At 37.8% G+C, this 27,141-nt stretch overlaps 1 protein-coding gene and 2 pseudogenes across 4 annotated transcripts in view; 2 read left to right on the plus strand and 1 right to left on the minus strand.

Moving 5' to 3' along the window:
- POF1B (POF1B actin binding protein) overlaps positions 1-27,141 on the minus strand; it is a 99,547-nt gene that overhangs the window by 47,973 nt on the left and 24,433 nt on the right. The window contains exons 4-5 of one of the 2 annotated variants that reach the window (XM_082447414.1): positions 16,285-16,386; positions 11,543-11,725 (exon numbers count right to left, since the gene is read on the minus strand). In XM_082447414.1, the coding sequence (XP_082303540.1) occupies positions 11,543-11,725; positions 16,285-16,386 (285 nt within the window). The remainder of the gene's footprint in view (positions 1-11,542; positions 11,726-16,284; positions 16,387-27,141) is intronic. The other variant, XM_082447413.1, reaches the window with a different exon arrangement.
- Positions 3,961-9,097, plus strand: LOC309653075 (small ribosomal subunit protein eS1 pseudogene; annotated as a pseudogene). Its single transcript has one exon. The product of its transcript is annotated as a small ribosomal subunit protein eS1 pseudogene (transcript).
- LOC309653063 (etoposide-induced protein 2.4 homolog pseudogene) lies at positions 16,394-26,246 on the plus strand (annotated as a pseudogene). The gene has a single exon. The product of its transcript is annotated as an etoposide-induced protein 2.4 homolog pseudogene (transcript).

Genomic DNA, 27,141 nt, shown 5'->3' on the forward strand with positions numbered 1-27,141 from the left:
TCTCTTCTCCACCTCTCTGCCATTTCTCTATTCTGCCATTCCTTAGTATGTAATTTATTCAAGGAATGGAACCACTTCTTTATTATGTAAGCAAAGCCAGTGGAGGAACTCTCTGCACATATGTAGTAGTTCTTTCAATGTATTGATAATTTATCTTACATTCTAACTTTTTTTCTTAACCCAAAGGCTAAAATCTATACCCCCAAGCCACATGCAGGATTTAAAAGGTCTCAGTGGCATGATGCTTTCATTCATTCAGCACACATTTATTGAGAACTTACTAAGTACTGCCTTATGGTACAGTTCTAAGTGCTACTGGGAAAAAAAAAAGACATAAGATACTGTTTCCTTCTCTCTCAAGGACCTTATGGTCTTTTAGAAGAGCTAAGATATGTATCTAAATAACTTTATATGATAGATTGCACAGTTCATAAGAGCTATGAAGAGAAGCACAGATGAAATGGTAAAAGAGTGCTCTCTTGGGCTTCCCTGGTGGCGCAGTGGTTGAGAATCTGCCTGCTAATGCAGGGGACACGGGTTCGACCCCTGGTCTGGGAAGATCCCACATGCCGCAGAGCGGCTGGGCCCGTGAGCCATAATTACTGAGCCTGCGCATCTGGACCCTGTGCTCCGCAACAAGAGAGGCCGCGATAGTGAGAGGACCGCGCACCGCGATGAAGAGTGGGTCCCCGCTTGCCACAACTAGAGAAAGCCCTCGCACAGAAACGAAGACCCAACACAGCCATAAATAAATAAAAATTAATTTAAAAAAAAAAGAGTGCTCTCTTCTCTTCGGCAGCACATACACTAAAATTGGAACGATACACAGAAGATTAGCATGGGCCCTGCGCAAGGATGACACACAAATTCGTGAAGCGTTCCATATTTCTATGGGAGGGATGTGAGCCCCGGAGCCTTCACCCCGTCCTGTGGTGTCTCCCCAGGTCTTCCACAAGCTGGCCTCCTACAAGGGCTGTTTGCTGTCTAGCCTCAGCACGATGCTGAAGACGTGGGTTAGACTGCAGCCCAGGGCAGAGACTCCTGAGAGCCCTTGTTGCCGAGAAAGCCAACTGCGAGACGCCTTGCTGGCTGCTTGGAGGAAAAAAACCCTGAACACCTGTGGCCGAGTACTGCGAGTGGCTCCCGCAGGCCATGCAGGTTGACCTCGAGAAAGCCTGGCAGCCCGCTCCTGACCGCTGACCCAGTGCCTGCCTGAGGGGCCAAGGACTGGCCTGCGGACCCAGGGGGCCTGGCAGTGGCCAGTGTCCGGCACAGTCACCCTGACCCCAGACCGCGCCCAGGAGGCAAGTCGAGCCCCTGGACACCCTCATTCATCATGGCTCGATTCTGGGCACAACGTGTTGCCTTCCCTGGGCAGTCCGACCCAGGGGTGACTTTTGTAACTATTTATTACAGGGTGGATAATGGTTTTATCTCCCATGCTGGCCCCATTTTAAATGTGCTCTATGTACTACATTAGTCCCTGTAGAGCAGCAGGGCTGCTGGGCAAAGGCAACCACGGGCCCTTCCTCTGCTCTCCATTCCCTGTGAGTGTGGTGCACCCTCCCCACAGCCAGGGAGGGCCCCCAAAGCTACTGCTGGCTCCTGTGGAGTGGGTGTCTCCTCCCCGGTGGTCAGCCCCCCACTGGCTACATTACTGTAATAAACCTTAGCTGTGACGACAACAACAACAACAAAAATGGTAAAAGAGTTATAGGAAGGAAACCCAACTTTCAGCTATATGAGAGTGGTTTTATGTAGGAAGATTCTTCAGACTATGACAACTGATTAGGTGTGAGGTGGCAAATGAGAGGGAAAGTAAAAAATAATGCTAAATTTTAAGTCTGGTGATTAGGGCACTGAAGATATCATTAATAGAAATAGAGGGCATAGAATGAAAAGCTGGTATATGGTCAGTTGGAGGTGACTGTGGGACAGCCAAGTAGAGACATCAACTATTCCATTAAAAATTATGGATTAAAGCTTCGGAGGGAAGTTTGGGGAGTTGTCCATGTAAAGGTGATCATGTAAAGGTCATAGAAATCAAGCTTTTACACCATATAGTCAAGGGAGAAGGGGTAGAGAAAGGAGAAGAAGGCCAAGGATGGGTCTTTGGGGAAGATCTGATGAAAGAAAGAAGAAGAGCCTTAGAAGAATTAGAAGCAGCAGTACAGTATAATGGAAAGAAAGAATATCAAGAATACAATGGGTCAACATTATCAACTATTCCATCTTATTCGAACTGGAATAAGATGAAAATGAAGCAAAAAAGGAAGTGGAATTTGCAACTTAGAGGTCAATAAAAGCAGTTTCAGGAGAATGTTGAAACTAGAATCTGGTTTTCAAAGTGTTAAGGAATGTGTGGGTAATGAGGAAATGGCAGCAGTGAGTATGCCTTCCTCCTTCAGGGATTTTGCAAGTTAAGGGAACAAAAATGATTGAGATCATAAGTCAGTAGATTGGTAGGGTTGCTAATGGAGTCACCTTGAAGACAAGGTTAGATTATTAATTCTCAAAGATCAGAAGAATCAAAAGTTCACTGAAAGTACAGAGAAATTTTTCAATGAAGTAGGGTGTTGAAGGAGTTCACATAGTGAACGCAAATTGTGGTCCCTGGACCAAGTAGCATTAGGATAACGAGTGAACTTGGAAATGCAAACTATCAAGTCCCAGCAATCTCTATTTAAGCAGGTCAGCCAACTGATTCTGGTACACAGAAAAATCTGAGTTCCACTGCCCATTCTTGGTAGAAGGCAAGGCTACCTGCAGAGAGTAAGAGAACAGCAATGGGACCTAGAGTATGAAGAGGGAAAAATAAAGATTATATGCTGAGGACCGGGGTGGCAAGTCAATCAGAATTAACTAAAAGGACTGTCTAGCAACAGAAGGAATCCAGCAAGACAGAGATAATCTGTACTAGACTAAATTGGCCTAGTTTGCGAACTTTCTCTAGCACACGAAGTCAAAATCTAGGTGCAGAGAAAGTGGATGGCAGTCTATCCAAAGTAAGGGATTAGCAAAGTGAGGACTAATCAGAGAAGGCAACAATTTTAAGGGTTTCTAGCAAGAGCATTGTTGAATCAGCTGACAGGGGACACCAGCCCGGTTTGGAACTGAGGGCTAGAGAGCTTGTTGAGGGCAAGGCTCAATGGGAATTAGAGAGTAGGAGATGAAGTAAGAAAGTGATGATAAGAGAAAGAGAGATTCAGAATTCCAGATGAAACAGTTTCAAGTGATGTGGAGGTTCAAGGAGTGACCAAAGTCTATGAGAGCTGAAGATGTAGTAGAAATGAAGAAATTAAGGGTGATGAAGAACCATGAGGACAGAGCATGAGAAAGATCTCTCATTTGAGTGGAGAAGTTCTCATAGATGATTCCAAGGCAGGGGTCAGGGGAAAGTGGGGAGAAGATTGTAAGCCTGCCAGTGAAACTGTTGAAGGATGATGAGAGTGATTAGAAGGTCAGTAGTAGTGATAATATGAGCCAAGAGGAGAGGTGTATATGGATTGCAGGGTTTTAAAGAGAGGAAATGGTTGATCAACAAAAACCAGAACACTTGACTGTATAAAATTGTACTGAGAAAAGAATTAGCAATAGATACATAGAAAACCAAACAAATGAAAACATTTAGGGAATTATTAACACCAGCAAATAATAGTTGTACTAATAAAAGCAGCAAAATAGTACACAAATTGGTTCAGCAGTAAATAATACTTTCATAGCAATAATAATATAAACACTGAATAATGATTTAGCCTAAAATATGGGGATTTAACTATACTGAGATGATGAAAGGGATGTAAACAGGTAGGTGGGTGATTAATAGAACTAAATCCTTATGTACCAGAATTACCAACATATAATATACAACATTGATAAATCAAAAAATAGCAGCATAAGTATATCCATATTATTTACCTATATGGAAGTAAAGACAAGAAGAAAAAAAGCTAAGAGTTGAAAATTGTTGCCTCTAACTTCCGCCCTTTTGGCTCTCTGAGCAGCACCATGGCGGTAGGCAAGAACAAGTGCCTTACGAAAGGGGGTAAAAAGGGAGCCAAGAAGAAAGTCGTTGACCCATTTTCTAAGAAAGATTGGTATGATGTGAAAGCACCAGCTATGTTCAATATAAGAAATATTGGGAAAACACTAGTCACAAGAACTCAAGGAACCAAAATCGCATCTGATGGTCTCAAGGGTCGTGTTTTTGAAGTGAGCCTTGTTGATCTGCAGAATGATGAAGTTGCATTTAGAAAATTCAAGCTTATTACTGAGGATGTTCAGGGCAAAAACTGCCTGACTAACTTCCATGGCATGGATCTTACCCGTGACAAAATGTGCTCCATGGTCAAAAACTGGCAGACCATGACTGAAGCTCACGTTGATGTCAAGACTACCGATGGTTATTTGCTTCGTCTATTCTGTGTGGGTTTTACTAAAAAAATGCAACAATCAGATTCAGAAGACCTCTTATGCCCAGCACCAGCAGGTCTGCCAGATCTGCAAGAAGATGATGGAAATCATGACCCAAGAGGTGCAGACAAATGACTTGAAAGAGGTGGTCAATCAATTGATTCCAGACAGCACTGGAAAAGACATAGAAAAGCCCTGCCAATCTATTTATCCACTCTATGATGTCTTTGTTAGAAAAGTAAAAATGCTGAAGAGCCCAAGTTTGAATTGGGAAAACTCATGGAGCTACATGGTGAAGGTAGTAGTTCTGGAGAAGCTGCTGGGGATGAGACAGGTGCTAAAGTTGAAAGAGCTAATGGATATGAGCCACCAGTCCAAGAATCTGTTTAAAAATCAGACTTTTAATGGTGACAAATAAAAGATATTATTCGTGATAAAAAAAAAACAAAAAACAAAAAACAGAAAATGGTTTCCTCTGGGCATCAGGCGTGCATGGAAAGGGTTGGGACAGGAACTTGCTGTTTGTTTTATGCCATTTAATAATATTTGACCTTTTAAGCTATCTATATGCATTACTTTGATTAAAAAAAATAAAAACTATTTTTAAAAGAGTAAATAAATAACAATTCTTGTTTGCCACAGAACAAGAGTTCAAAAGGGCACAAGAGCAGGAGGTAGCAGGAGACAGATAAGGGTGGTGTTGGAGAAAAAATGGGTCCAAAACAGATATCAATTAAATTTGGGGAAGGGATAGCAGGGAATAAAGTTTTGCACAAAAGACACTCATTTTCAATAATGGGGATGGAGAAGGCATTAAAGATGGAGAAGGACTGGAGTCACATGTGACTGAGTGAGGGAACAAACAGAAATGCTGAGTTTATTAAGCTAAGCAGCCCAGAGTTTCCATCATTAGTGAATGACTTATGTTAAATAAACATTGTAACAAGCTTCCTGGATACTTGTCAGAAAAAGCACCTGACACTAAGATCTGTGCTGTCTTGATGTTGACAAAAATTAAATTTTCAAATGACAGAGGAAAGGCATCACAAGTTGGAGAATTTTCCATTGGCAATAGCACTATCCAAGTGAGCAGGACTCTTCCCTTGATATCTTCCCATGACTCAAAGTTTTCTTGGAAGCCTCAAGCCAAATGCAAGAGTTGTACATGCAATATATATAATTATTTGAGTCTTTTTTATAAACACCACCTGTATAACAACTTGTAAAACGAGTTCAGTTGAGCTTTTCCCTGTCACTAACATATGTGGAATTATCTGTTCCTTGCTAATGGCAGGAAAATGATCACAGCATGTTATTCTTAATGTCCTCGGGGAAAGAAATGTGATTGGTGCTGTTTCGAATTTGAAACCAAAATAATGATCTTTCTAAGGAGAACCATGGAAAACATACATAAATTAGTTTTATTAAAAATATTTTGAAGCCAGGTTTTTGTACATCTGATTTTCAAAAATATTTTAATGCCTTTTGCTTCTTGGAAAGCACTTTAAAGGTGATTTAGTTTCATTTAAAAATATCATTACAGGGACTTCCCTGGTGGTGCTGAGGTAAAAAATCCGCCTTACAATGCAGGGGACGTGGGTTCAATCCCTGGTCAGGGAACTAAGATCCCACATGCGGAGCAGCTAAAGCCTGCACGCCACAACTACTGAGCTTGCACGCTTCAACTAGAGAGCCCGCGTGCCGCAAACTACAGAACCCACGCGCCCTGGAGCCTGTGTGCCGCAACTAGAGAAGAGAAAACCCACACACCACAACTAGAGAGAAGCCCTCGTGCCACAACAAACGATCCCACATGCCTCAACTAAGACCCGACGCAGCCAAAAATAAAGTAAGGAAATAAATAATAAATAAATCTTAAAAAGAATATCATTACAATGGAAACCAATTTTTTATTTTGATGCTTTGAAAGATTTGGGGACTGGGGTTAGGGGAGGAAAAGGCAGAGAATCAAACGTTCATTTGTGTACCTAGTATGTGCTTGGCACTAAGCTGGATACTTTACATATTTTACCTCATTTAATCCATTGTAGATACACTGCACATTAAGTGTGATTCTCTCCCTCTTTTATAGATGGGGAAACTGAGGTGCAGTCCAGTTAAGTCGATTACCTCAGTCCAGTTAAAGTCAATTACCTAGGATCATGCAACTCAGCAAAATCAGGTTTTATAAACCCAGATAATTGAATTGAAGGTCTGTGTTCTTTCTACCTTATTATACTACCTCTGAATTGCAATTTAACTCTAAACACAAACTAAAAATGGGTCATCCTTTAGTTTTAAAAAAGCCTAACTGACATCTGCTCTATTACTCTTCAGAGACTCTTCCACTCATGTGGAAGACACATGTAAACACCAAGGAGCCTAGGTGAGACAACTCATTCGCTGCCCTGCTTTGTCCATGGGATCTGCACAATCGGGTTACCCCATCCTTACTCTGACCAGAAATGGATCCAATCCTGTGTAATCCACATAGGTGGAAATTACCAGCTCTAAGCTTCCCAGGGCACTATTCCATTTTCAGAAGCACTTCAACTTTATCCATATAAAATACTGAAAAACCAGAAGAAAAGTATCTATACAAAAAGCCTCCAGCCTTTAACAAAGCTAAGTCGGAATCTCAAACTGAAAGATTAATAATAAAATAGAAAGTAATATATTAGTTACCCACCTCTGCCTATTTTCTAAACAGACAATATCTAGTCTGGTCAAATATAGTATTAGTTGCACTAAGCTAATGAAAGGGTATCATAGCATTACCATTGTCACTGTACAAGATTCTTAATCCTGTGATATTTTTCCCATCCCTGATAATTGTCCCTCACTCCATTCCTACTGTCATTATCCTAGTTTAAGTTTTACACTTTGACTACTGAAATATTTAGCTTTTAATAATCTCTCTGCAAATTCTTCTCTGTGGCATTTTTTCATGTTGTAGGCTTTATAGTTTATAAAGCATGTCAAACATATATTTTCATTTAGTCTTTACATCAACCCTGTGAGGTAGACATCACTACCAAAATTTATGGATGAGGATATTTCTGAGAGATTTAGTATTTATTAAGAACACATAGCTTTGAAAGGACATAGCTGGGACTGGAACCCAGGTCTTCCTACCCTGAAGCTAGTCCACTTTCTGTTATAGCATGAATATCTCCCCAGTGGCAGACTATTAATCCACTGTCCTATTCATGTTTACATTATTGACCAAGGACTCTCCACATTACTGACTCAACTTCCAGAGGGAACTCTCAATAAGCTCTGGAGTCAGGTTACCTATGTATGAATCCTGGCTCTACCACATGCTAGCTATGCAAGCCTTCGCAAGTAACTTAACTTCTCTGAACCTCAGTTTCCTTCTCTTGAACAATAAAGACAACAATGATACCTTCTTCATCTGATCATTGTGAGAAGAAAACTAATCAATATTTCAATCTACCTTGTGCAAAGCTTCTAGAATTAACCTCCTAAATCATACCTATCAATATTTTCCTACTCAATAACCTTCAATCATCCTCCATTGCCTGCCAAATAAAGTTCAAAATTTTAAACTTAATGTTCGGGAATTCCCTGGTGGTCCAGTGGTCAGGACTCTGTGCTTTCACTGACGAGGGCCTGGGTTCAATCCCTGGTCAGGGAGCTAAGATCCTGCAGTGGGAAGGACCTCATGATCTGGCCTTAAGGTATTATTTTAACCCTACACTCTAGTACTCTTCATCCCATGTCTTCCTTGCCATACAAACCAAACCACTATTCCTGAAACCCAAAGCGTACTTTCCCAAATATATGACTTTTTTCATGTGATTCCCTGTTCTTAGGATGTCCATACCACACATACCACATTTGGAAATTCTGCTCACTCTTCAAAACCCAGGTCAATCTCTTCCTCCTCAACAAAGCTTTCCTAGATCTCCCAGCTGAAATTAATTTCTTCTCTTTTCTGTTCCCAAAGCACATTGCATGATCCTCTTTTATAACAGACAACACTTTGCTTTGTATAATGCTTTATGTGTTTGCCACTTTCCCCTATTAGACAATAAGCACCTAAGAGAAATGTGACAAAGTCTTACCAAGGTTTGTATTTTTCATAGTACCTGGCATGACGATTTAATGCTTACAAATAATAATTACTATTAAAAACTAGTAATTACCATTTAAGTACTTACCGTCAGAACTCAACAATGGTTAAGTGTTTAACATACAAGACATAATTTATTCTTACAATAACCCTGTAAGAAATGGATGATGAATCTTTATTTTACGATGAAGAAACTGAAGTGTAGCGAAGTTAAGTATTAGATTGAACCGTATGAAGCTGTTGCTCTTTGATCAACTTTAACCTATAAAAATGACAATTTCAGGGCTTCCCTGGTGGCACAGTGGCTGAGAATCTGCCTGCCAATGCAGGGGACATGGGTTCAAGCCCTGGTCTGGGAAAATCCCACATGCCACGGAGCAACTAGGCCCGTGAGCCACAATTACTGAGCCTGCGCGTCTGGAGCCTGTGCTCTGCAACAAGAGAGGTCGCGATAGTGAGAGGCCCATGCACCGCGATGAAGAGTGGCCCCCACTTGACGCAACTAGAGAAAGCCCTCGCACAGAAACGAAGACCCAACACGCCATAAATAAATAAATAAATAAATAAATAAATAAATAAATAAATAAATTTTAAAAAACACAAAAACACAAAACAATTAAGAAAATGGTCATAGGAACATACATATCGATAATTACCTTAAAAAAAAGACAATTTCAAATGATTTAACCTAATAAAATGTCTTTCTAATGGTTATTACTAATCCATTTAATTTAAGAAATTCAACACCATCTGGACCATGTTTTAGAGTAATTCTAAAGGCCAGTATTTCCATACATGATAATTTTAGGCTTTTTTAGATGGGAAAAACGTGGATATTAAATATTTTGTGGTTCTTTTTTTACCATATGGCCAAAGTGTATATTTCAAGTTTCAGTCCTTAGAAATAATCTCATTCATATTTAATATAAAGCAATCATATTCTTTTTTTTTTTTTTTTTAGAGTTTTAATGTTTAATATATGAGATTTCACAGAAAAGGAAATACAAATGGCTCAAGCAGATACGCAACCTTATTCTTAAGTGAAAATAAAAAATTCTATTGAGATTTAATCTCCACGGAGATTAACATATCATTATTCAACTAACAGACTGGCAAAGATCAAAATGTTTGTTAATACTTTATAAAGATTCGAGGAAATAGGAACTCTCACACATTGTTGGTGGGAGTATAAAATGATACAATCCTTATAGAAAGCAATTTGCCAATATCTATGAAAAATAAAAATGTACAAATCTTCTGACCTAATAACTTCAGTTTAAAATTTTATCTCACAACAACTCACTAATGTGCAACATGATCTATGTACAAGGTTATTAAATGCAGCATTATTTGCAATAGTAAGAGACTGGAAAGAAAATGTTTGTCAGTAGGGACTGCTCCAATATATTATGGTACATCCATACAATTAAATCTTACGCAGTTATTAAAAAAAGAATCAAGAAACTCTATGTGCTGATATGGGACAATCTCAAAAAATCATGTTAACTGAAAACGGCAAGCTGAAGAACAATGTGCACTGCACAGTACATTTATGAGCAATCATATTCTTATGTGGGTAGGCTCTCTCTTTATTTTTTCGTATTCTTTTTCTTTTGTCTTTCAGTAGTAGTTGCCTATGAGAGAGGTCAACTTGAGCAAGCTATTCTTTATTAGAAAAAAATATGAAAAAATACGAACAGTGGCTTATTCCCCACAGTTCCAGTTATAATTGTTAGTTTTTCCAAAATACAAGACAATCTTTTATCCTTTAACACATGTATAACAGAGGTTTACAAGATTCGAAAGTATTCAGAACATAAATTAGTCACTGATGATTGCATCCCAAGATATTTCTTCTTAGCAACTAAGTTGTAGTTTCTATTTTGTTGATGTAACAAATAATAAAATGTACGCCTATTCTGACTTGAGTTAATATGCCATATTTTCAAAGAAAACATATAAAAAGTAATTACCAGCTTGTGAAATGTGACCATTACAATCATCTTAGACAATACCACTTCCAATTCATTATTCATTTAAATATCATACTTCATGAAAATATTTAATGTTGCACAACTGTTGGACCCATTTTAGAACTGAGGATCAGCTAGAAATTAGGTGTTCATTGGTCAGTTCTTAACTCCCCTCATAGATTTAATGTATTAATAAACCTGAATTATTTTGTCTTCTGAGAAGAGATGGAAAATTTTGTTTTAAAAATGCCATAATACATGTACCCTGAGAAAACCATAATTCAAAAAGAGTCATGTACCACAAGTTCATTGCAGCACTATTTACAATAGCCAGGACATGGAAGCAACCTAAGTGTCCATCAACAGATGAATGGATAAAGAAGATGGGGCACATATATATAATGGAATATTAGCCATAAAAAGAAACAAAATTGAGTTATTTGCAGTGAGGTGGATGGACCTAGAGTCTGTCATACAGAGTGAAATTAAGTCAGAAAGAGAAAAAGAAATACTGTATGCTAACACATATGTATGGAATCTAAAAAAAAAAAAAATGTCTCTGATGAACCTAGGGGCAGGACAGGAATAAAGACACAGACGTAGAGAATGGACTTGAGGACACGGGGAGGGGGAAGGGTAAGCTGGGACGAAGTGAGAGAGTAACACTGACATATATACACTACCAAATGTAAAATAAATAACTAGTGGGAAGCAGCTGCATGGCACAGGGAGATCACCTCGGTGCTTTGTGACCACCTAGAGGGGTGGGAAAAGGAGGGTGGGAGGGAGACTCAAGAGGGAGGGGGTATGGGGATATACGTATGCATATAGCTGATTCACTTTGTTATACAGCAGAAACTAACACTACACTGTAAAGCAATTATACTCCAATAAAGATGTTAAAAAATAAATATATAAAAATGCCATAATAAAACACGAATCTTCATGGTATAACACCTCAATATTTTGATGAAAATTTAATGTGGGTACCTATACAGTGGTGTGAGCAGGGTTTAAGAGATTATTTCAGTTTTACAAGGAATCAGCTCATTAATCTCACCTGCTCATGTGTATGGTTTGAGTCACTATGACACAGTTCAATTCCAGTGTTTGTAGAAATTGAATCACTTCCTGTGATGGTTTGGATTTGCTGGCTAGAATGGGATTGTTGACAGTGTAGAGGGTGGAAGATCTGGGGCTGTTGGACAATGTGATGATGGCACTGAACCTGAGGATAGCATTCCTAAAACACATACACATGCCAAAAACAGTCACTCAGAATAAAAATAACTAATAAAAGAAAAGTCAACTGAATCCACTTTAAAAAATTTAATGTGTTCTTTCACAAGATAATTCAAGCCCTAGGATTTATAGTTTTAATAAGTGATATATTATTTTTTCCAATTATTCCATTGGGAAAAATTGTATTGAACTCTATTTTTATTTGACCAGGTGGCTGTAACCATCCAAATACTTACCTAAGTTGACCAGAGAATTGCATGTTCTGATTAAATTAATATTACAGTTATACTTAACACTAAAACTATAATGCATATTAATATTAATTAATATTTATTTGATGATTCAAGAGGCACTTCAGGATCTAATTACATAATAATAATACTGAAGATGTTGATGGATATAAATTAGAAAATAATGTAATGTAGTGATTTTCAATGTCAGGAAGCATATTAGAAACACAGTGGGGGCAGGTGAACTTCTTATGCTTGTGAAAATCAAGCATAAATTAAGAAAAAAAGATTGGAAAACAGTGACTGAGCCTTCAGATTCAGAAAACATGGATTCTAACTCTGATTCTACCACTTACTCTGTGATCTTGAGAAACTGTATATGCAACCTTTATAAGCTTCAGTTTCCTCTTGTGTAAAAGTGGAGATAGTATGTACCTCACTGGGTTGCTATGAGGAGTAAATTAACTAATGTTTGTTAAGCGCTTAGTACAAAGTAGGTGGGTAATTAACATTTATTATTATTATTATCATATTTTATCATTGTCATCATCATCATCAACTTAATCATCATCCACCCCGTTAATTCTGCAGGTGAAAAAAAATATAACCATGAGGTCCAGAGAAGTAAGATGATTTACTTATAACGACACAAATAATTAATGGCAAAATTGGGACTGGAACTCATGATTTCTTGCTCAGAGTTCTGTCAGAACATTAAACTGAATTTGTACTGTCTTCAAAATATTTCGGAACTTGTTTTCAAACTAAATCTTTCCTATCTGCTTGCTTATTTACCATGGCTTTTTTCTGGTAAGTGTAGAGCACAGAATAAAAACAGATATCTGGTTATTTCAGTTCGGGGGATTTCAAGTATGCTTGAATTTTCTATATTATTTTGTTATTATTCTACTTTGAAAGCAGGCACCTGAAAGCCAGTTTTCGAAGAAAAAAATACTCTATTTGAATCATAATGCTACATTCATGCACATACAATTAACTTTGAAAGTATAAATTCAATGCTCTATTTTCTTTTGACTGTTGGAAAGGTGACCTATATTAATAAAGTAAGGCACTTCAAATTTTAAAAGTTTTATATGGAACAATTTTCAAGCTATATTAAATGAAGAAAGCAAGATGCATAAGAATGAATATAGTATGCTCCTTTTGTATAATAGTTTTAATGTACATACATGTGTATTTACAAATATATACAGCGGCTTTTAAATGCATGCATAGAGCAAAAAACATTTTAAGAGTGACTGCCTCTGGGAGGAAGAACTGAGGGACAAGAGGATCAAGATAGAGAAGCTGTTTTTTCACTATATACAGTTTTATTCTCTTTTCACACTCTTTTTGTACCTTTTTATACTTTTTATGCTTTGAAATTTTTTACCATGTATACAAATATCTTTTCATGTATACAAAAAATTTTTTGAAAGAAAAAAAATATATATAAAGAAACACATTTTACAAGTAGACACTGCCTTGGTAGACATATAGATAATAAAGGTCATAGAATCAGTTCATAGAATGATTTTCTCTAGGATCTTTTCAAATATGACCTACTTTACAAATATGCTAGCACTAAGTAAGAGCTCTACAGTTTAGAAGTCTGACTGTGTACTATCAGTAACTTTTGTACAAATTTTGGGGATGAATGTATCATCTGTTCTTTTATGTTACAAAATACCTTCATACACTAGATTAGGATAAAGTCAGAGTGATCACCAGAGAAAGCTTTCACCAGTGGGGAGCTTGTACACTACTGAAGTAGAATTCCTCCTGAAAAAAAAAATGTGTCCCTTAAAAAGCAGATTAGGAAAAACTTTGAAAGGACAATAAATAAAACAAAACCCATTCCTCAATCATCTTTCTTTATTAATGCATCAGTTGAATAGAATGCTGATAGTCTCTCCATCTGGGATGTCTTGTGGTTTTCCTGAGCCTATTTGGCATCTGAACCACTCATTGGTACCCCTAAAGTCTTAGCAGGTTTTCAGTTTCCATTCCTCACACCTGACTACTAAAATTATTGTTCCAAAGCAAGATATTCATACATTTCTCATACTTTTGAAGCATACCACAAGCTGAGTTTTTAATGTACAAAATATCAAACATTTCTGATTTACCATATATCTTATCATTTTTGCTCAAGAAAAAAATACACAGAGTACAATTTATATGAATTGGATAATTATCTTGCAACTGACACCACTTTACCACCCTTCTACTATAAATACCTCTTTTTTTGGACGGGTCCCATCTCCTAAGAGCTAGTCCTATTTGGATTAGTCTCATATGACATTAAACAGGTTCATCCAGACTCTGGCTTTATCCAGCTCATCCCACCGTATTTCTGTCACTGAGGAAACTCAACTAGGTCAAAGCAGTTGTATGCATGGTTCCTTCTACCTTGGGTAGCCTCCCATGGCAGTTCCAAAACTCCCAAATCATTTAAGTCATTAATAAGAAAAGTGGACATGTAAAAGTAAATATCCTAGTTAACAGTAAGTAGCAGCAATGTTCTCTTAAAGGAATTCTTCTTTAATTGTTCCAGATGCATAGCAATAATAATGTACATGATATTCAATATTTTCTTCTAGGGCCAAGATTTAGAAAAGCTGTTTATTCTCTTTGAAACAAGAACTTGGAAGCAGCATGAAATGATGTGTCTCAAACATTCCTTCCTATTTAAAGTGTGTCAGACATTGTTTTGGCTGTCCAGTTAGATAAAGGACAGATGTTATAAACTGGTAGCTTGAGGAAAGTGCCTTTTGAAGAACTAAAATATTTCGAGAAATTTTTCTGTTTGGTATCATAATGTCCAGAAATATTCTGCAGTGCTTTTGGAAAATATGCGCTTAATATGTACTATATTAAACCCTTCAGACTATATACAGTTTTCCAAGCAGACTAGAATCTTAAAGATTTGGATATTTATGATTCTGAGAGTTTACTCTTTTTCATTTTTATTGGGTATCAAATGAGTAATAATGTATTAGTTCCTATGAATTGGGTAACAACAGCCCATAAATGCTCATAAAAATAAGACATGTTCTCATGCCAAGAAAAATGAAAAAAAGAGAATTTAGTATATTTTAATGTTTCAGTTGTATATGAGAAAAATGATTTTGTGATCAAAATTCATTTGATAATATTTAACTGCCTGTTTTGGGTTGAATTGTGCCTCCCAAAAAAAGATTCATTGAAGTCCTAACTCCCAGTACTTCGGAAAGTGAACTTATTTGGAAACAGGGTCTTTACAGAGGTAATCAAGTTAAAATGAGGTCATTAGGATGGGTCCTAATCAAACATGACTGGTGTCCTCATAAAAAGAGGAAATTTGGACACAGAGACAAACATGCACAGAGGGAAGACCATGTGAAGACACAGAGGGAGGGTGCTATGTGACAGTGGAGAATTAAAATTACGCATCTACAACCTGAGGAACACTTGAGGCCACCAGAAACTAGGAGATAGGCAGGGAAGAGTTCCTTCTATAGAGGCTCTAGAGGGGGCATGGCCCTTTCAACACGGCAATTTCATAGTCCTGGCCTCCAGAACTGTGAGACAATAAATTTCTGTTGTTTCAAGCCACCCAGATTGTGGTACTTTGTTACCACAGCCCTAAGAAACTAATACACTGTCGTAGTTCAAGAGATAAATCCCAGGATTTGTCTGGGCTGGGAATGCTTGTACCCACTGAGGAGATCAATGTGAAACCTCTGCTGGTTACAGTAACAACTCTGCTTAAAGGACGGAAGGGCAGGGGGAGAGAGGAGCTCTAGATGCCATGGAATTACCATCACCCTGCTGCAGTTTTGTACTCTGTACTTGGTCTCTCAATTAAGCTTAATGGAATTTCAAAAACTGACTTCAAGCTTTAGCTTTCTAGACCTTTTATAGTACACAGTATTTTACAGATCTGTTCATAGATAGTGTTCATTTAAAAATTCACTTCATATTAAATGAATTAAGAAAATTGCAATGTGTTAAATTATGATTTTTGTGAGCCTTGTTTAAAAGAAACATACAAAGCATTGAGATATCTATATTAAGTTCAGATTCTACCATTAATTTTCCCCGTGACTGGACATATCTTTATTTCAGTTTCCCTTTCAGTAAAATGGGAACAATAATACTTCAAATGAGGAAATGGAAGTGAAAGCGTTAAGGATGATACAAAGGGCTGTAGATATAATGAGGTATCGTTATGACATAGCGAGCTTGCCTGGCACTTGACAATTGAAGGCCATTTTAGCTCTATTAAAATATTCATAATTCAAAAGTATACACTTATAAAATAAGCCTTAAAACAAATTTCACTTACCTGATCCATATTTAGCTTCTCCACTTTTCTTATGGTTTTTTCGTAAATAACATTATTTCCTGGAAAGAAATGGCCTCCTCTTAGGAATGGCGACAGTGGTTCCTATAAAGACATTAAAGACTGTGTTTTGCTTTGAAAGTTACCTTTTCAGAGGAATCTGAACTTAAGCAAATATGCATTCTCTAATAAACTCTGAGGTAGTGGCAGACTTTAGGAGGAAAGTGGAATGACATCCCAATAAGGTTCTGAGAGATATAAGGATATAGTAATAAAAATAGTCCATTTTCTCAAACAGAACAAACTGTATCTCCCACTACATTTTACTAAGCCTAACAGTGTTTTGGGGAAATTGGAAAAGAGTGGGAAAGATTTTTTTTCTGTTCCTAAGGCAAGGTAAGTTTCCTCTGAGGTAGACAGGCATGAGGTCAACCTCATCTAAACTGGGTTCACTGGCAGGTTACTTTCTATGCCAAAGTATTATTAGAGAAATGCAAAATAAACATAATTCAGCACCACTGAGCCATAAAGTAGGTAGAACTGTATTAAATATTTTTTTTCTTGGAACTCAATTTGGGTTCCCTTGAAGTGTACAATTCCTACTTGTGATTACAATCAAAGCTAAGGCTCTCAGTACAAAGTGTTCTGAATACTGAGAACAGAGTAGAGGCTTTAAGAGCCACTGTATCTCCATATAATCAACTAAATTGATGTAGGATTATCCAAGTGCTTAGAAGTTGTCACCAATGAAATAATGGGTGGTGACATGTCCAAGATCTGAAAGAAACCAGGAAGGGCTAATAAGAATCAGACCAGGAGTCCAAAATAAATGTACTATGTACTATACTCCTCTCCTTTCTTTTGGTTTTCATATGACTTTTCACTTGTATAGGGGGAGTCAGGGTTATTTTGTTACAAACCAAAAATTGCATTCATTTATTTTTGTAATGCAAGGGAACAGTAGAGAAGGGGATTGGCTAAATCTATTACCAGTTAATGTGCTTAGGACCATTTCAAAACCAACAAAATATGATAGCATTTTTGTAGTCTACTATTGTAAAAACTGTTAGAATAACTGGACTAAAACACTGGTTGTTGAGAAGGCAAGACACTCTTGAACCCAAAGTATACACTTCTTGTGTTCAAGTTTGGATAAAGGGTGCTTTAACTTAATGTTCCTGGGATACTTTGGTAAAACAAACATATAAGTGATTCATTTTGACTAGCTGATGAATTACCAAATCTAAAGATGGATATATATTTAAAAATTCCCCTAGAAACTATTTTGTGTTTGTTTTTGTAAAAAAAGCCTCTTTGGTAATACATGTAACACATGTTTACATTCATGTAACACATGTTTAAGAGCTTACTATGCACAATATACTTTGCTAAGTATTATAAGGCATGAATCAAAGTTAGATTATTACTAGGAGCATTGAATATTGATCAGGGTTCAAACTATAGCCAGCAGCCTATATTTGTAATGTTCTGAAGCTAAGAATGGTATTTATATTTTTAAAGGATTGTAAGTAAAAAGAAGGAAGACCAAGACCTTATATTTCTAAAGGACTATAAGTAAAAAGAAAGAAGACCAAGACCCCATGTGGCCAACAAAGCCTAAAATATTTACTATATTGTCCTTTACAGGAAAAGTTTGCTAATCCCTAGTCTAGATGATATATGAACACAAATACCTATAATACAAGGGTGAAAGAGGCAAGGGCCAATAAAAAGTACAAAGAAATAACTTATGGGTTGGAATTCAGAAGAAGAAAAACCGAGTTCCATTGGCAGTGCTTGGGTAGGTTACTTGGATCAGGTAGCATTTAAGAGAAGGTAAAGGTGGGCTTTGAATATAAGGAGGTGAAAGAAAATGGTATTTGAAGTGAAGGAAACAAAGTCAAGACACCAAGGTTGGAAAAGTGTAAAGTTATATGTAGGGGGCATACTTGGCAGATGGAGCTTGGTTCTGCAAGCAGTGAGATGCCTTTGAATGCTTTTAAACGGGGCTGTGATTTGAACATAAGTCTACTTCAGGAAGATTAATTGGGGAATGGAAAGAATACAGGTGAGGAGACCAGTTAGAAAATTATCCTAAATCATCAAGGACAGCACTTTTCAAAGAAGACTCCGAGATCTTGAACCTGAGGAATCTACTATATGGTAAATGGACTCAAAAACTAAAACAGTAAAAGTGGAGACACATGGAGTTTTCTGTGCTCCTGGTAAGAACCTAGGTCAGATTCATATTTTTATTCTTCATAACACTTAGCAAAGTATATAGTGCATAGTAATCCCTTAAACATGTATTAACTTATTGCAAATAACTAGCAAAAGAACTCTTTTACAGCACACAGTTGAAAACACATGTCTGGAACTAAGTGGGGATTCCATGGCTATTGTTCTAGATTTCAGAATCATATGCTTAGAAGTTCTAGTTAAAATCATGCAATTGCTGAAAAGGCAAATGAAGATCAAAGACAGAACTACAAATCTTCAGACATATGAGAATCATAAGAGAAAAATGTCATACAGTCAAGAGAAGAGAAATTTTTAAGAAGCAATAGGAAGGTGAGTGAAGGTATAAATGCTTCAGGGAGGTCAACAGGTGAGAATTACAAAGTAGATTGGATTTGTACTACGAATCTATTGGGTTTGACTACTAAAATTAGTGGAAATAGGTATAATAGAAAAAAATTTCTGGGTTAATAAAACCTGTATTCAGTTCTGCCTCTATCACCTACATGCTGTGGAAACTTAGGTAAGTCATTTACCTTCTCTGAGGCTCAGTTCCTTTATCATAGGGATAGTAATGCAGGGTACTTTATACCAAGCAAAATACGTATGTTAAAGTACCTTTAATCTGTCATGTTAATGTATAAAAGGCATTGGTTTTGAATAATACATTAATATAATATTTAAAATCAATACTGATTTTAAAATAGTTTATGAGAATCTTGTTAGAACTTTTCTAGGATATCGAGTTTAAAAATACACAAAAGTAAGCTTGTTGAGGGCAGGGACTTTATCCATCTTGAATACCCCATAGTGAATGAACAGATGATTGGATGAGAAGGGATGATATGAACTTTCATATACGGATGTAAGCATCTTCTAATAGGGGAAAAAAAATTAACAAAAGCATGAAATTTTCTTCTCTATGAACTAAATTTCACTCTAAATGCTGAACCATTATTATTTTTTAAGAAGAAAAAGGACTTAGGTGCTAAGAGTATTGATTCTCCCTAAACTGTGTGTTGGACTTATTTTAAATGATCTACTGAAAGAAAAACTTCTAAATTTAGGGAACTATTATTTTCCCCAACTCTATAAGAAAGTAAAACCAAATATTAATATGAATAGATCACTCTGCATAAAACAGGTCAGCAAAATTAATCAAAAGTTTTAGATTTCTAACTAATGAGCTGCTAGACAGTTTCACTATTTGGTAGCTTATTTTATTTTTCTACCTGTACATTGGAATTGGTGCCAGACCCACCCTAAAAATTAACAGGTGTTTTCAAAGATGGCTGATCTTATAATTTAACTGTTACTTTTAGAACCTCTGGGAGTAGTTCTCACATCTAACAAAGTACATAATCCCCAGCATCCACTTTACTGTTCCCAGGCCATGAAACCTTGTTGGAGAACATTTTTTAAAAAAGATTTGCTGGGCTTCCCTGGTGGCGCAGTGGTTGAGAATCTGCCTGCTAATGCAGGGGACACGGGTTCGAGCCCTGGTCTGGGAAGATCCCACATGCCGTGGAGCAACTAGGCCCGTGAGCCACAACTACTGAGCCTGCGCGTCTGGAGCCTGTGCTCCACAACAAGAGAGGCCACGATAGTGAGAGGCCTGCACACCACAATGAAGAGTGGCCCCCGCTTGCCACAACTAGAGGAAGCCCTCGCACAGAAACGAAGACCCAACACAGCCTAAATAAATAAATAAATAAATAAATAAATAAATAAATAAATAAATAAATAAAGGTGCTAAAAAAAAAAGATTTGCTGATGTGGCTCAGTATGAATTCAAGTTATCCAACTTTAAGAAGCCCTCGGACATTCATGGTCATACTTGTATTCACCAAGTTCTCTATAACTACGGTTAGAAATCTTTTTTTTTCCTGAAAGCCCCATGCTCATGTTCGTTCATTCACCTTCTACTTACTGAGAAAACCAATATAATCTGTCCAATGAGATTCCTCCATTTTCCTCCCCACCTCAAAAATCTCTTCAGTTTCTGCTCCTTCCACTCATTATGGAATAACATACTCCTCTTTTATCTGGAAGTCACTTCTCTGTCTGTACCTGGAATCCTATCCACTCTTGACTCTTCCAGAATCATGTCCCCTTTCTTCCCTTTCTCTGCTGCATCTTAACTTTTCCTTACTACTAGTTACTTCCCTCTGTCTATAAATCTCTCAGATCTCCAAGATTCTGTGCTACTATCCCATCTCTCCTCCTTTGACCAATATCCTTTTTAGGATAGTAATCCTCACTTATTTCCTCCACTTCTTGATCCAGTAACCCATTAACATTTTGCATCTGGATTTTGCCTCCGTATGTATACTACAACTGCTCTCTCAAACATCACCATTGCTTTCTTAATGGTCAAACTCTATTTTCAAACCTCATCCTCCTTGGCCCTTTGGCCCTCTGAGATGGTTGACTGCCCCCTTTCTCTATTTGCTTCAGTTTGTCTGTGTTCACATCCCTCTCTGACCGCTCCTCTACCTGTGAAAGTGGTTCCTTCCTTCTGTTCCTTTAGAGTAGGCATTTTAGGTTCTAACCTCAACCCCTTCCATTACCCCTCAGTGATCTCACTCATTCCCACAGCTACAAAGATAACTTTAAGAGGAATAACTCTTATGTCTCTATCACAAATGTGACCTTCCTCAAGTTACCTTTTAACTGCCTGTTGGGCATCTTCCCTGCCATGTGTCTCAAAGGCTACTGGTTCAAACAGATCTCACAGTCTCCCCCTTTCCCAAACCAGCTTCTCCTCTCCCCTACTTCTTACTCCTTTTAATTGGGCTACCATGTTCCCAGTATCTCAAACTGAAAAGCTTAAGTCATATTTGATTTTTCTTCTTTTAACCCCAAATCCAATACAGGTTATCAAAACTTGTCAAAATTACCCCCAGAATAACAGTCAGAAAAGATAGAGAGTGACACATTTAGTCAGAAGACCTAAGCAAGTCACACTTATTTAAGCTTTTGTTTCCACATTAGTAAAATGGTACCAATAACGATGTTCATTGTAATAATTCCTTAAATACCACAATAAATCCTTCTCTGATTTCCCGAACAAATGTGTTATCCCCAGCCTCTGAACTTCAGTAAGACTTCATCTGTATTTCTCTTATGGCATCTATCATACACCTCACTATATATTTTACATAGCTGTTTGTGGACATATCTTATTCCCCTTCCTGAGAGGAACTGTCAGCTCCTTTGGTTTGGGAACCATGTCTTATTTCCTTTTATTTTCCAATTTGAAGGCTGTAGAGTGCCCTTCCCAAAGTAGGAGCTCTGCAAGTGGAAAATCAATGAAAATGATTAATATAATTTGGATTATATCTACTGATGGAATAAAAATATTTCCCCATTTCTGTCATGTTATATACCAGAATGCATAAATCCCTTGACTAAAATGACAATAAATGGAAAATAAGGAAGATCAGGAGCAACCAAAAATAAAAAGGCTGAACAGAGTTAGAAGGATATCATGAGAGAAGCGGATTGAGATCAGTTTAATTACAGGGAGAAGTAAAGATTAGACAAACTGGAAGGTGAAAAAGGATAAAGTTGCCATTTAGGAGCCTCAGCTTATTATAAATATTGTAATTTAGCCAGAATCTTCTACTGAGGGAATTTAAAAGAACAAACAAAAAGGCATATACTTAGATAAATAAAATGTATCTGGACAGGATTTTCAAGCTGCTCTGCAAAACCAGTTAGATTATTTTTGTTTACAAAGCATGGGGATTGAAATTTGTTTTATCCCTCAATACTGTAAAGAGTTAGAAGCTGAAAATGTTAAAGTTAAAATGATCATTTTTCTTTAACCCTCTGCTGCATCTTCTCCCTGAGAAACTATTTGCTTCTTTGCAGTTGAACACAACCATAATGAGGCAGGCTCAGTGTTACAAATATGTTATGTACTTGCATACATACTTCTGATTTCTCTGCTTTTGTGATTACACTCTAGCTGGCAAGGATGGGGGAGAGGAGTGGTATGTGGGTGGGTCTCTGGATCCTAATTCACCTACATCATCAATCGTCCTTAATTCACAAATGTTCCTCTCCCATACCTGCATTGTTCGATTTCAGTTCCAACTCTACTGTTTTGTAACCGAATGGTTTGGGGCCAATTAAGAACTTCAGTTCCAAGAAGGTTGGGACCTTGTTTTGTTCACTGCTCTATCTCCAGTTCTTGGGGTAATTTTTGGTGCATAGTGGGCAATCGATAAAAATTCACTGAATAGGCAGGAGCTTCAATGAAAATTCACTGATAGGTGGTAGTGGGTGGCTGGGGGCGGAGGGGCGTGGAGGAGCCAAGCCGGCCTGCGGTGGGCCTGGAGCCAAAGACGTGGCAGCGAAGCTGCCGGGTCCTTCATGGTGAAAGATTTGGGGACATTTCTCTCTCCTTTGTGTAGTTGATAGTTTGGGCAGTGAAGATATGGCAGACAGTGTCAAAACTTTTCTACAGGACCTTGCCAGGGGAATCAAAGACTCCATCTGGGGAATTTGCACCATCTCAAAGCTAGAAGGTCGAAGTCAACAGAAGAGAGAGGAGCAGCGTCGAACAAGGGCAAGCAGTGTCCTGGCTCAGAGGAGAGCCCAGAGTATAGAGAGGAAGCAAGACAGTGAACCACATGTTGTTAGTCGAATTTTTCAGTGCTGCACTTGGAATGGTGGGATATTCTGGTTGTCTCCTCTGGTTTTATTGAGTGTTTATTCCTGTGCTTCAGTCAGCAGTGGGCCAAATTATTGGTGAACCATCACTTCCTGGGGATGTTTGGTTGTGGCTAGAATTCTTCCTCACATCAATTTTCAGTGCTCTTTGGGTGCTCCCCGTTTGTGCTTAGCAAAGTTGTGAACGCAATCGGGTTTCAGGATATAGCTGATCTGGCATTCGAGGTATCAGGGAGGAAAGCTCACCCATTCACTACTTTCAGCAAAATAATTGCTGACATGCTCTTCAACCTTTTGCTGCAGGCTCTTTTTCTCCTCCAAGGGATGTTTATGAGTCTCTTCCCGATCCATCTTGTTGGTCAGCTGGTTAGTCTCCTGCACATGTCTCTTCTCTACTCACTATACTGCTTCAAATATCGTTGGTTCAATAAAGGAATTGAAATTCACCAGCAGTTGTAAAACATAGAAAGAATTGGCCTTACTACATTGCATTTGATTTGCCCTTGTCTTTCCTCACAGCAATGCGGTCCTTCTACATTGACAGTGGCTGCCTCCTTTCTATCCTATTTCCTTTATTCATTATCAGCGCCTTTTCCAATTGCACCTCTTCTCCTTGGTGGTTTTCTTAAGCAACAGACTCTTCCACAAGATGGTCTACCTGCAGTTGCCCTGAGTAGCTCAACTTCTGCAGTAAAGTTCCCCTCACCTTACCCATGTCCTGCCAAACTGAAAGCTGCTGCAGGCCACTGAGTCACCTGCCTTCAAGAGGGGATGGGCGGGATTGGAGGGGCGCCATGGCAGCTCTTTTCCTTGTTCACCTCCCCCACCAGGGAAGGCAACACCAACTCTGCCAAGGGCCCTGTGCATATTCCCCTCTTTCTGAGAAATCAGGAATTTTTTATTTGACATTTTTATTGGAGTATAATTGCTTTACAGTGGTGTATTATTTTCTGCTTTATAACAAAGTGAATCAGCTATACATATACATATATCCCCATATATCTTCCCTCTTGCGTCTCCCTCCCTCCCACCTTCCCTATCCCATCCCTCTAGGAGGTCACAAAGCACCGAGCTGATCTCCCTATGCTATGCAGTTGCTCTCCACTAGCTATCTATTTTACATTTGGTAGTGTATATAAGTCCATGCCACTCTCTTTGTCCCAGCTTACCATTCCCCCTGCCCGTGGCCTCAAGTCCATTCTCTAGTAGTGCTGAGTCTTTATTCCTGTCTTGCCCCTAGGTTCTTCATGACCATTTTTCTTTTCTTTTTTTATTCCATATATATGTTAGCATACGGTATTTGTTTTTCTCTTTCTGACTTCACTCTGTATGACAGACTCTAGGTCCATCCACCTCACTAAAAATAACTCACTTTCGCTTTTTATGGCTGAGTAATATTCCATTGTATATATGGGCCATATCTTTATCCATACATCTCTTGAAGGGCACTTAGGGTGCTTCCATGTCCTGGGTATTGTAAACAGAGCTGCAATGAACACTGTGGTAGATGACCCTTTTTGTATTATGGTTTCCTCAGGGTATATGCCCAGTAGTGGGATTGCTGGGTCGTATGGTAGTTCTATTTTTAGATTTTTAAGGAACCTCCATACAGTTCTCCATAGTGGCTGTATCAATTTACATTCCCACCAACAGTGCAAGAGGGTTCCCTTTTCTCCACACCCTCTCCAGCATTTATTGTTTCTACATTTTTTGATAATGGCCATTCTGACCAGTGTGAGATGATAGCTCATTGTAGTTTTGATTTGCATTTCTCTAATGATTAATGATGTTGAGCATTCTTTCATGTGTTTGTTGGCAATCTGTATATATTCCTTGAAGAAATGTCTACTTAGGTCTTCTGCCCATTTTTAGATTGGGTTGTTTGTTTTTTTGATATTGAGCTGCTTGAGCCGCTTGTAAATTTTGGAAATTAATGCTTTATCAGTTGCTTCATTTGCAAATATTTTCTCCCATTCTGATGGTTGTCTTTTCGTCTTGTTTCTGGTTTCCTTTGTGTGCAAAAGCTTTTAAGTTTCATTAGGTCCCATTTGTTTATTTTTGTTTTTATTTCCATTTCTCTAAGAGGTGGGTCAAAAAGGATCTTGCTGTGATTTATGTCAGAGTGTTCTGCCTATGTTTTCCTCTAAGAGTTTGATAGTGTCTGGCCTTATATTTAGATCTTTAATCCATTTTGAGTTTATTTTTGTGTATGGTGTTAGGGAGTATTCTAATTTCATACTTTCACATGTACCTGTCCAGTTTTCCCAGCACCACTTATTGAAGAGGCTGTCTTTTCTCCACTGTATATTCTTGCCTCCTTTATCAAAGGTAAGGTGACCACATGTGCGTGGGTTTATCTCTGGGCTTTCTATTCTGTTCCATTCATCTATAGTTCTGTTTCTGTGCCAGTACCATACTGTCTTGATTACTGTAGCTTTGTAGTATAGTCGGAAGTCAGGGAGCCTGATTACTCCAGCTCCATTTTTCATTCTCAAGATTGCTTTGGCTATTGGGGGTCTCTTGTGTTTCCATACAAATTGTGAAACTTTTTGTTCTAGTTCTGTAAAAAATGCCAGTGGTAGTTTCATACGGATTGCATTAAATCTGTAGATTGCTTTGTAGAGTCATTTTCACAATGTTGATACTTCCAATCCAAGAACATGGTATATCTCTCCATCTATTTGTATCATCTTTAATTTCTTTCATCAGTGTCATAATTTTCTGCATACAGGTCTTTTGTCTCCTTAGGTAGGTTTATTCCTAGATATTTTATTCTTTTTGTTGCAATGGTAAACGGGAGTGTTTTCTTAATTTCACTTTCAGATTTTTCATCAATCGTATATAGGTATGCAAGAGACTTCTGTGCATTAATTTTGTATCCTGCTACTTTACCAAATTCATTGATTAGCTCTAGTAGTTTTCTGGTAGCATCTTTAGGATTCTCTAGGTATAGTATCATGTCATCTGCAAACTGTTGACAGCTTTACTTCTTCTTTTCCGATTTGGGTTCGTTTATGTCTTTTTCTTCTCTGATTGTTGTGGCTAACACTTCCATAACTATGTTGAATAATAGTGGTGAGAATGGGCAACCTTGTCTTGTTCCTGATCTTAGTGGAAATGGTTTCAGTTTTTCACCATTGAGGGTGATGCGGCCTATGGGTTTGTCATATATATGGCCTTTATTATGTTGAGGAAAGTTCCCTCTATGCCTACTTTCTGAGGGGTTTTTATCATAAATGGGTGTTGAATTTTGTCAAAAGCCTTCTCTGCATCTATTGAGATGATCATATGGTTTTTCTCCTTCAATTTGTTAATATGCTGTATCACATTGATTGATTGGCGTATATTGAAAATCCTTGCATTGCTGGGATAAACCCCACTTGATCATGGTGTATAATCCTTTTAATGTGCTGTTGGATTCTGTTTGCTAGTATTTTTTTGAGGATTTTTGCATCTATATTCCTCAGTGACATTGGCCTGTAGTTTCCTTTCTTTGTGACATCTTTCTCTGGTTTTGGTATCAGGGTGATGGTGGCCTCATAGAATGAGTTTGGGAGTGTTCCTGCCTCTGCTATATTTTGGAAGAGTTTGAGAAGGATAGTTGTTAACTCTTCTCTAAATATTTGATAGATCTCGCCTGTGAAGGCATCTGGTCTTTGGCTTTTGCTTATTGGAAGAATTTTCATCACAGTTTCAATTTCATAACTTGTGATTGCTCTGTTCATATTTTCTATTTCTTCCTGGTTCAGTCATGGAGGGTCATACCTTTCTAAGAATTTGTCCATTTCTTCCAGGTTGTCCATTTTATTGGCATAGAGTTGCTTGTAGTAATCTCTCATGATCCTTTGTATTTCTGCAATGTCAGTTGTTACTTCTCCTTTTTCAGTTCTAATTCTACTGATTTGAGTTTTCTCCCTTTTTTTCCTGATGAGTCTGGCTAAT

This window comes from Balaenoptera physalus (genome assembly GCF_965194825.1).
Source record: "Balaenoptera physalus genome assembly, chromosome: X".
NCBI lineage: Eukaryota > Metazoa > Chordata > Mammalia > Artiodactyla > Balaenopteridae > Balaenoptera > Balaenoptera physalus.